A 10,736-nucleotide genomic window follows, 5' to 3' on the forward strand; every position below is an offset into this window, starting at 1 on the left:
TTTTTTTTGGGTACATTCTCTGGCTGCCTTTTACAGTCCAAAACAACTACGAGATTGAGTTCCGATGCGTAATTCTCCCTAGGAGTGGCTATGTGCATGCCTGGTTGCTCTCTAACTAGCCAGTAGATGGATTTTTTTTGTTGTTGTCTGAGGGACATTTGGTTTTGCCACGCCCAAACACAGACAAAGAGGAAATGATCTCCTGTGGTGTGTTGACAACACACAGACTATTTAAGCAAAGTTCCTGCAACTCTTTTGACTTCAGTTTTCAGCCCTTCAGCATGGAGGAGATCTACGTCAGGCATGTGGAGCTGCTCGGCTTCGAGAAACGCTTCTTTCCAAGTCAGCACTATGTGAGTCAATCTAAAACACAAATTGTGCCATAAAAGACTTTTTTAAATCTTGAAGTCAGGGTTTAAGAAAAAAAATATTTGTTGGTCATATATTTTTTGAAGGTATTCTGTGTTTAAAATGCTGTGCAGGTATACAGGCTGATGGTGAAATGGAGCGACGAGTCAGAGAAGCTGATCTACAGGACATATCCTGAGATCCACACTTTTCATGTCAGTTCCCCTGAAGTTTGTTGCTAAAGACCTGCCAAATTTAAAACATGCACAGCTTCTGAAATGTTCCCTTTGGTTTTCCCTTGCAGAAATCTCTGAAGGAAATGTTTCCAATTGAAGCTGGACAAATAGAAAAGAGGGACAGAGTAATCCCATCGCTTCCAGGTAAAAAACAAGCAAAAAATAGTTTCAGCACTTAAAGTTGAATATTATTTGTACCCTTGTTATAATTAATACATCTTCTGGTGTAGCCACTATTAGAGAATATCAAAATAAGTTCACTGTATGTAAAACCCCTTCGTATTCTGCAATCCTCCTCCAGGAAGCACCTGCAACGAACAAACATGTGGCTGAATTTACTTCCCTTTTTCTTTCACGTACAACTAAGATGAACTAGATGAGCTACAACTAATGTTTAAATTCACCCAGAAAATAATGCAGAATTTAGCTCAAGGGAGTTTTAGTTCCGACATGAGTTGTTCATGAATAAACCTGAACTTTTCTCAGGTCAGGGTGTTAAGATAAATTGAATACTTCATATATCTTCAATATGTTCTGGACGGTTTGGTTTCAGTCTTGATTTTGTTTTAGGGGCCAGTAGATGTGAAACTTTTTCTTCTGAAGGAATGTGAGATATTTTAGTTTCACCATCTGCAGCTGGTTATATCTAACACCTGAGCAAAGTCACCAAACAAATAAAAAGGAATATTTAGTATCATTTAAAGGGCTTGTTTCTTAGAAATGATCAGCAGCTGATTTTTATTTTATTCAGACAACTGACATTTTAGAGATTTTTTTCACTTTTTTGTTTGTTTTTGCTACAATAATCATTTTTGTGAACCTCCTACAGATCAGTCCTTCATGAGTTTCTCTGTCGCTCTAATCAACAGTTGTTCTTCTGTTTAACATGACTCATAGAGACCCATGATCTTCTCAGGACAAGACCATTTGTATTAAACATGTCTACTTTGAAAATAATATAATATAGAATAGAATAAACCTTCATACCCTCTGTGGGAAAATTCTTGCATACGAGCAAGAACAAAGTGACATAAACGAGATAAAGCATGTACATTTACCCTAAACAATATAAACATAAAACATAATCCATAAAGATGGCAAATGGACAGCATATAAAAATACTGTGAAAATATCTAAACATATCTGACAATATTTTTCATTTTGGGTTTTTCAAACATGAATTGGAATTTACCATTGCTGGAGATAAATTTTTCACAATAATGATAATTATGATAAATGGCCATCCCTCTGCTTTGCTGCAGTTGTCGTCATTAATAATCCTCACCTCTGATGAAAATGCTGAACTAAAAGAGTTTCAAATGTGTTGTTCAAAATGCATTCAGCATTAGAACTAAACTAGAATAGTGTCTGTCAAGTGATGCGGTATGAGGTGGTGAGGCAGAGGACCCAGGTTGGTGTGAGAAAAATGATGATTTAATGACATATGAAATACAAACATTGAAAATCCAGACTGAGCAAGAAGACTAAGGCTCAAAAACAGGTAGCAGCTGGTCACACTAGACATCTGACGGCAGACAAGACGACCGACTTCACTTGACAATTAGACAGCAAGACAGATTAGACGAGGACCTGACAGAACAAGAAACACAGGCGGCTGTAAATACACAGGGAGTAATCAAGGGAACTAGTCACAGCTGGGGTCAGTCAGCTGTGTCTGACCCCAACAGGACAACACCGAAACTTAACTGACACAGAAACCTAAAGAAGCACACACAAAAACTCAAATCCTTACAGATAGAATGGTTTCAGATTGAACTTCTCTATAGAACTATAGAATTAGAAACTAGACAATCACCCACCAAGTCTTGTGAAACCAGACCTCTTTCTTATGATTTCCAAACAGGATACAAGCTAAATGAACATCTGGATGTGTTTTTTGGAAATATTTCTTATTTTTGAATCAGACTGAATATTGATGCCTCTGATGTTTGGTGAATTGATCTATATCATACAGGAAGCTCTTTATGGCTGCAGGCAGCATTAATAGTGCTTCTGCTTTCCATCTGCATCTGAACTCAGAAATGCACATCTTTGGCTCCTTTCTTCCTCCATTTCATTGTATTTCTTTCCAATAAAGAGAGCAAAGCTGTCAATTTCCTCAAAATATCAAAGTTTGTGTATTCCATAATTATCAAGAGCTCTGACCATATTTGGCTTTCAGAGCTAAAATGTATGATTTCTGCATTTAATCTTCTTAAATGACAAGAAAAGCAAATAGGTCACTCAGTTGTTTGAGCTATTAACATTTGGAGAAGGTCAAAATGTCTTGTCAACATGTTTCAATCTCACTTTTAATGCATTTGATTGAAGAGGTTTAACGTCATTCTGAGTCTATTGCAAAGGCTTAAGACCAAAGAGCCACAATTAGATTGATAATGAACATTTGTATATATTAGAAAGAAAATTAGAAGTTAAATGTCATATGCACAAAATATATATTGCACTGTTAAAATAAGGAAAAGCCGAGTATAGTGAGTCTTGGAGAAAACTGCTTCTGTGTTTCTGCTCTTTTGAAAACATATTTTTTCTTTGATACATTTTAACTTAAAGACATAAAAGAAGTGAGAAATAATTAAATGCAGAGATGATACCAAATTTGATAGAAAAGAGATATTATGCTGTTGCAGTTAAATTGTAACCTTCCCCCATCTCCTGTCTTTTTTACTGCAGACAGAATATAAATAAATAAATAAGAGAAGTGAAATTAACTGCTGAACATAACAGAAAATTTGCAGAATATTTACATCTATTATTTCTGTTACATATGTAACAAAAATAACTATATTATTTCTATAACAGTTATTTCTATGAATAGAAACAACTTGTGAATTTTGCCCATTTTTCAGGTTTTGTAGGTTCAGTTTTTGGAACGTTATCCTTGTTGTCTTGGTTTTGAGTTCCTGTTTAAACATTCAGGACGTTTTCTGATTTCAAAAACAGAACTAAAGCTTTACACATTCCCCTTGTGAAATATTACTAAACTTGTGGTTGCAGAATGGAAAAGAAGAAGCAGAAAGAAAATTCAGTCCGTCTGTAAACTGCGGCTTGCTGCTAACTTTTCATCACTCAGAACCTAAAGCAGCTGGAGAGCAATGTTTCAAATGGCTCTTTGTTTCTTTCGTTGCAACATCCCATATTTTTTTAGAATTAAATAGGATATTTTTGCTAATAGGACATGTTCAGTCTTTTGCAAGGTTCTGGTCGTGAAAAGCAAAGTTTCAGGTGTTATTTAGTCAAATTTTTTCAGCAAACGTGTTCACTTAAACAATCTCTGTTGTTTCCTCATTAAAGCGGTCATCTCAAAAGTGGAAAGGTTCTATGTCACTGAAAAAGCTATGTACCCTCCTATCACAACCCAAATCGCTTTGAGACTCTTTGCTTCAAATTTTCCAAGAAATATTTGCAACATTGATTCATCTGAAAACATTCCACATTCTAACTCTATAGCGCTCTAACTCAGATGCCCCTGAGCTTCTTGCAAAGCTTACAATAAGGAGGCAAATATGACAAATCTTAATGCAGGGCTGTTTTATGAATCCAGCTTGCCCAAAATTCCTCCAGATTCCTTGTCCATTCCAATATTTCTTTGAGGAATATTGTAAATATGTTCAATTACATCTGGACAACTCCGATCATCGATGAACCTCACCAGAGAGTGGTCTGTTTGTCTCCTCAGCCCCACGGTGGGTGGAAAGCCAGAAGTCCAGAGAAATCAGGAAGATAACCCTGGCTGAGTATTGTGAGTCTCTAGTCAACTTGCCGGCTCACATTTCCCGCTGCAAACATCTGTCCTCCTTCTTCAAGGTCAGACCTGAGGACGAAAATCCACCCGCACCAAACACGTCAGTATATACCACTCACAGACACACATCATGTTGCTGTTGTTTTTGAATTGTGGGGAACCCGGCCCCCATAAAAACCGAGTATTCTTCCTACAGAATGAAAAGAAATGACACGTTTGTGGAGTCCAGGGAGCTCGCCAGAGCCACTGCTTCAGGTACGTTTGGATTCAACTGTTTGAACAGAAAATCTTTCAAAAGTTTCTGAACTACAACTTTGATTCACTTTTATTACTGACAAAGGAGTCTCAGTTATTGTTAAAGGCTGAATCTGAGCATTGTTGCACTTATGAAGTCAAACCACATGAAAACAAACTGGATGATTTATGACCAATCTCTTGATGACAACAGTAGTTTGGTTTAATGATACAGGCCATTTTAGTTTGAAAGACAATAAAAAAACACATGGAACTGGATGTTTTTAGGTCTCTCAAGTCAGTCAGATTTTGTGAGTGCTAACTAATAAGGGGAACCATAATTTTTCACCCTGCAGAAATTTCAGGACCCATCATCCTGGACACGTACAGAGTCATTGCAGACTTTGAAAAGACGTCCAAACATGAGCTCAACCTCTACACCGGAGACTTTGTGGAAATTGTGGAGAAAAATCAGAATGGTGAGAGAAGCATCGCCGTTCTGATGATGATGCTTTTAGGCGAGGAACTCGCCTACAAGTTACAGAAAATTGTCCATTGAGGACTGGAGTATGACATTCCTGACATAGAAAATGTGAAAAGGGGAATGGTCAAATATTCTCCTGTCTGTTTGCTCTCGCTCTGTGAAATATCACAAGAAAAGACCTGGGGCCTCATGCATAAAGCGTGCGTGCGCACAAAAAAATGTGCAGCACCATGTCTTAAGTCGGCATGTATAAAAATTAACTTTGCGTCAAAGTTTGCATAAATGTACGGACACTTTCCCGCTGGCGTGAAAATGTGCGGCAGCCACGCAAACGTTTTCTGTGGACAATATCAAACTACAACGCGTCAAAAATTCACCGAAATACACTGAAATCTGATGACATTAAGTTAATTAGACCAAGAAGCATCAAACCCAATGTTTGTTTTTTTTTACATACATAATTTTAATATTTTATTTTTTAAATATAAACGATGCAACATTTATCCTCAGACAGTAACGTAACAAAATAAAGAATTAAATAAAAAGACCTGAAAACTTCACTCGAATGTAAATAGTACTTTTCCTCGGTTTTTGTATCTTAAAGATGTAACGCATTCGTCTGTATGCTGAAGCGCATGAAATGCCTGTCTGGGTCATTTCATTCTCAATGATAGTAAAAACAGAAAACAGGGTTGGATCAGCAGATTAACTCCAAACAGGTTTGATTATCTGAAGGTGATCAAGATACAATCACACGTACATCAGTAGCTGCGCCACAATTAAGCGGCACAACGTAATTGTGGCGCAGCTCTTTGGCTCTAACCGAGAACATCGCCAGTGGAAGGAGGGATTAATCAGAGAGCATATTGATCTGCTGGGAAATGTTGATGATGGTTTATTAGTGTTTAGATTGTGATCATCCTGGAGCTCCGAGCAGAACTTAAAGAAGGAGCAGTGTGGTACCGGTTCCAGTCCAGCTGCAGTCATGCACCTTTATGGACAGAAATCATCTCGATTCTGTAAATGTCCAACTTCTGCGCATGATTCTATATAGAATAAAACGTCCACAGTGTCACTTAAAGGACTAGATGTCTGTCTTTAAATCCCTGCTGGATGTTCTGACAGGCATTTGCACGATCGGTTTATTTATTTCTTTATTTATAATTTTTTTTTTTATTGATTATTTTTGTTTTTGTGAGGTGACCTTGTGCCCTGACAGCACATTTTACAGAAAATATAGGATTATTATTATTATAAATACTTCTACAAACAAGGACGTTGCCATGGTGGCCAAGTCTACTAAAATAGACTTTTTTAACTCTTTAACCTCCACCATTAAAAACTAACCCAAGCAAGTTGTTCATAATATCAACAGTAGTAAATGTGTTTAAATTAATATGACGTTTATGTTATTTTACCACATTTACAAGTTGCAAAGAATATATTTGCAACTTCATTTCAATGAGGTCTTACTTGTAAAGTAGTTTCAATGTGTTTTGGGGTTGTTATGCAGTTGCTGCTGTTGCTTTCAGGTTGGTGGTTCTGTCAGTGTGAATCCAAACGAGGCTGGGTTCCTGCTTCCTACCTGGAACCCCTCGACGGACCCGAGGAGGCAGAGGAACCAGAACCGGACTATGAAGGTGAGAGATGTGTTACTTACTGTCACGAACACCATGGGGGACATTCAGAGTGCCTGTTTGCTGACAGATGTTTGTCTCTGCAGGAGAACTGCATGTCGTCATCCAAGCATTCCAGGCGGAGCAGGAGGATGAGATTTCTCTGGAGGTGGGAGTCACAGTGGAGGTCATTCACAAACTGCTGGATGGGTGGTGGGTCATCAGGTAAAATCTGAGCAAGCATTTGTTGTAAACTGTTCTAGTTGTCTCTTTTAGTTTTTCCATTCAGTTTTAGCCCAGACCTCACCATTTTCTCTCTAATGGTGTGCTAAGAAACATTTTCATATAGTTCTGAAGTTTTCCTTTCAACATTAGGCATTGTTTCTGCAATAAACCAGTCAGGATGTTGCTGATTTGTATATCAAACATATTTCAGCTTCATGTAATCAGCTGCAGATGCAGAATTTATTTTACAACTGATTAAAACTATGCTTCCACTCATTAGTTAATGTATACCATTTGCAGTGTGGAGAGAGATTCTTTCATAAAATGGTTTTAGTTTGTTTACCCATTTTAAAATATTTTTTGTTGTTTATATGCCAGAAAAGGAGAAGAGACTGGTCATTACCCTTCCATGTTCCTGCAAAAGTCTGACAAGAAAAATGAAACAGACAGGAGAAACCTGCGAGGACAGAGACCTCCACCTCGCAGGTATGCAGATGGACATGTGTGTTTAAGCTGAACTTCATGGTGTAAGATTAGAAGAATTTCTTTCAAATCCTTTCGGAGAAATAAATTTATCCAACTGCATCTCATTAAAACAGGAAGAGGAAGGTTTGTTCATAATTCGTCTTTTGTCATCTGTGGCTTTTCTTGTGCCATTTCTGACTAAGGGGAAATGGCTTTCCTTTTTCACTTCTCCACACACAACGTTTTCATCCATTGATCTTATAAAAAGACATATATCAAATCCACAAATCTGCCACTCTGAGCGTCACTGCGATGCACAGCATTGATTGTGTTCATGTGATCAGAATTAGCTTTTCCCCTCAGCGGCACCAGAACCTGCTCCACAAACTCTGATATGTTTGCTTCTACTTTAATACTTGCGCAGCAACTTGTTCTGCTTCACTCCCACCTCTGCGCCACAATTCTCTGAGCTTGGAAATGGCGTAAAGTGCATCAACGTGAAATAATGCAGCTGACAGAAATAGAGACCTGTTGAGAAAAGCTGCTACTATAAACAGATTTTATTCCTAAAAGACTCAAATCCATCAATCACATAAAGCACAGGTGTCAAACTCCAGTCCTGGAGGGCCACTGCCCTGCAACTTTTAGATGCCCCTCTGCTGCACCACACCTGAATAGAAGAATTAGGTCATTAAGGCTCTGGAGAAGTGATCTACACAAGGAGGTAATGAAGCCATTTCAGTCCAGTGTTTTGTACCTGTGGCACATCTAGAAACTGCAGGACAGTGGCCCTTGAGGACTGCAGTTTGACACCCCTTACCTAAAATCTCTCTGCCTCTTGTAGGGTTAATTTAAAATTTGACATCCTGTGCAGCATGTTACACTGCGTTTGTCAGCTCTCACAGTCATTGACTGTGGGAAATTTTGATATCAAGGAGCTTAAGAGTCGCAGCTTCGCCACCCCTGATCGAGACTTACCTTCTATCTTCTGTGTATATCTTAGGTCCACCATCAGAAATGCCAAAAGCATCCACAGCAAATCTCGGCAGAAGCTAAGTCAGGATGCCTATCGCAGGAACAGTCGGCGTTACCTGCAGCAAAAAGGTGTCACCCCTCCAAAACAGAACTCTGGGAAGGTGCCACTGAAGGAGAGGAAGAATGAGGGTAATGAAGAACAAGCTTTGCATTTGCAGCAGGTTCAATCTGAATGGCAACACATAATCTTCGTGTTCTGTATTTATTCAACAGACAACATTCACGAAGTGGAGGAATCCAGTTCAGAGAATGAGCTGAAGAAGGAAGCTCCAGTCATCCCACCACGGCCCAGCCCAGAGCTCATCCTGGAGCGCTGCACCGACAACACTCGCAAGAAAATGAGCATTCATAAGTCGCGCTCCGGCTCTTCCAGCTAGCACTAGGATTATCAGGGAAGAGATGTTTCTTTTCAGTGCTTAAAGTCAAGATGTGGTGATCTGCTTGCTTCTCATCACAGCACTATTCATTTTTTAGCTTCAGGCAAACACATTTTCAGAGGCAAACTATGAGAGAAACTATAGCTTCACACTGACTGCACTGTGCTATTTTATTTTTTTGTTCTCTCTCAAAACTTGTATATTTAGTTCTGCATCCCACAGACCTCATTCTAATTTTAAGTGACCTAAATATATTTTTAGATTGCATGAGTTCATGAGGCCTACTCTCATTTTGACACAGAAACAAACTCAGTGTTTAACTCCATTTTTCTTCATTTGCTTTTATTCAAGGCTAAAAACATATGCTAAGAAAATACATGGGCCAGTAAATGTTACTTCATCTTGTGTTTTTTTAAGCTCTGCTTTTATTTATTTGTTCAATAAATTTCTGAAGCAATGAAACAAATGAACAGTGTGGAGTGTAAAACACAGGGAACATTTTGTGTGCAGCTTCTTCAGTTTTCTTTTTTTCCAAATGCCAAATGAACGTTGGCATTAAGAATGAGATAATTTATTGCGGAAACTTTATAATAAACAGAACAAAGGCATTTTAACTTTTGCTTAAAAACTCAAAGAGCTTGTCATGGTTTTGGTTGTTTCTTTTTTGTTGTTTATAACTGAAATTGGCAAAAGGATAGGGAAAACTAGAAAATTCCTGAAGAAATTTCTCTGGGGCCTGCTAAAGTGTGCCCGTCGGTTTGGACCTAGTATTCTGATGCTAAAAATTTGCGTCAATGCTAATATTTCCAATGTCTGTAACTGATGTCGCCCTGTCGGATCACTTTGCTGTTATCTCTGAAAGTTGTTTATTCTTTGACCAACTTGGACAAACAGCTGCTGTCACAAAACGTTCTTTCACAGAAAACAGCAGAAACATTTAATCAAATCTACTCTTCCTCCTCACCCTTAAGCTGTAATGATGTAGATAAGTTGGTAGATGATTTTCAGTCTATAGTTTTATATATCATTGATTCTATTGCGTCTGGTAGGAAGAAATCTCCATGGAGAAAAGCACAAACAGTTCGATCTGCAAGAGAATTCTGTCACAGAGCAGAACCAAAATGGTGTGAAACTCAACTTCAAGTTCATAATGACATCTATAAAGAAAGACTACGTAACTATCACTCAACACTAAACATGCAAAGGAGGCTTTCTTTCCAGATGTCATAAACAAAAACATGAACAATGCTGGAGCTTTATTTGCAACAGTTGACAGGCTCACAAATCCTCTTATGACTTTACCACCTGAACTCAATCTAATGCTGATGTAACAAGTTTTCCAACTTCTTTTCAGAGAAAATTCAAAAAATCAGAGGATTAATCTGCACATCAACTCTAAAGCCAGAACCACTGCTGTACCCAAACAGAACAAACACAGAAAAAATGACCCAATTTCAACTACTTAATTATAAAACCTAGAAGAAATTATAAGTCAATTAAGTTCAAGCTCCTGCTGTCTGGATGTTCTAGATCTATAACTCTAGAACATTTCTTTAAGAAAGTCCTGCCTGTTATTGCTACTGATCTGATCCAAATAGTAACTCATCACTCACATCAGGCGTTTTCCCCCAGGCTTTGAAAACAGCAGTCATCAAACCACTGCTAAAAAGAACAATCTGGACAAATCACTACTGCAGAATTACAGGCCGACCTCTGACCTCTGACCTCCCATTCATCAGCAAAAAAAACTGTGTCAACAATTAAATAGTTTCCTCATGTTGACCAACTGCTTTGACTCTTTCCAGTCTGGTTTTTGTGCTCACCACAGCATGGAGACTGGCCTAGTCAAAGTATTCAATGACATCCATATAAATATGGACTGTGGGAGAACCACAGTGCTGGTTCTGTTGGACCTCAGTGCAGCTTTTGACATATTACTGAATCTGGAGAGTT

The 10,736-nt window shown here is 38.3% G+C and overlaps 1 protein-coding gene across 1 annotated transcript; it reads left to right on the forward strand.

Moving 5' to 3' along the window:
• The first annotated feature begins 277 nt into the window (after positions 1-277).
• ncf1 (neutrophil cytosolic factor 1) lies at positions 278-9,249 on the forward strand. The gene is made up of 11 exons (XM_055026659.1): positions 278-353; positions 483-563; positions 653-728; positions 4,282-4,447; positions 4,544-4,602; positions 4,938-5,060; positions 6,598-6,705; positions 6,789-6,906; positions 7,285-7,392; positions 8,375-8,535; positions 8,620-9,249. The coding sequence occupies exons 1-11, from the start codon at positions 282-284 to the stop codon at positions 8,781-8,783; spliced, it is 1,236 nt and encodes a 411-aa protein (XP_054882634.1). The 5' UTR covers positions 278-281; the 3' UTR covers positions 8,784-9,249.
• The last annotated feature ends 1,487 nt before the right edge of the window (positions 9,250-10,736 follow it).

Source organism: Poeciliopsis prolifica, unplaced genomic scaffold, assembly GCF_027474105.1.
Source record: "Poeciliopsis prolifica strain line A6 unplaced genomic scaffold, Auburn_PproV2 SCAFFOLD247, whole genome shotgun sequence".
NCBI classification, from domain to species: Eukaryota; Metazoa; Chordata; class Actinopteri; order Cyprinodontiformes; family Poeciliidae; genus Poeciliopsis; species Poeciliopsis prolifica.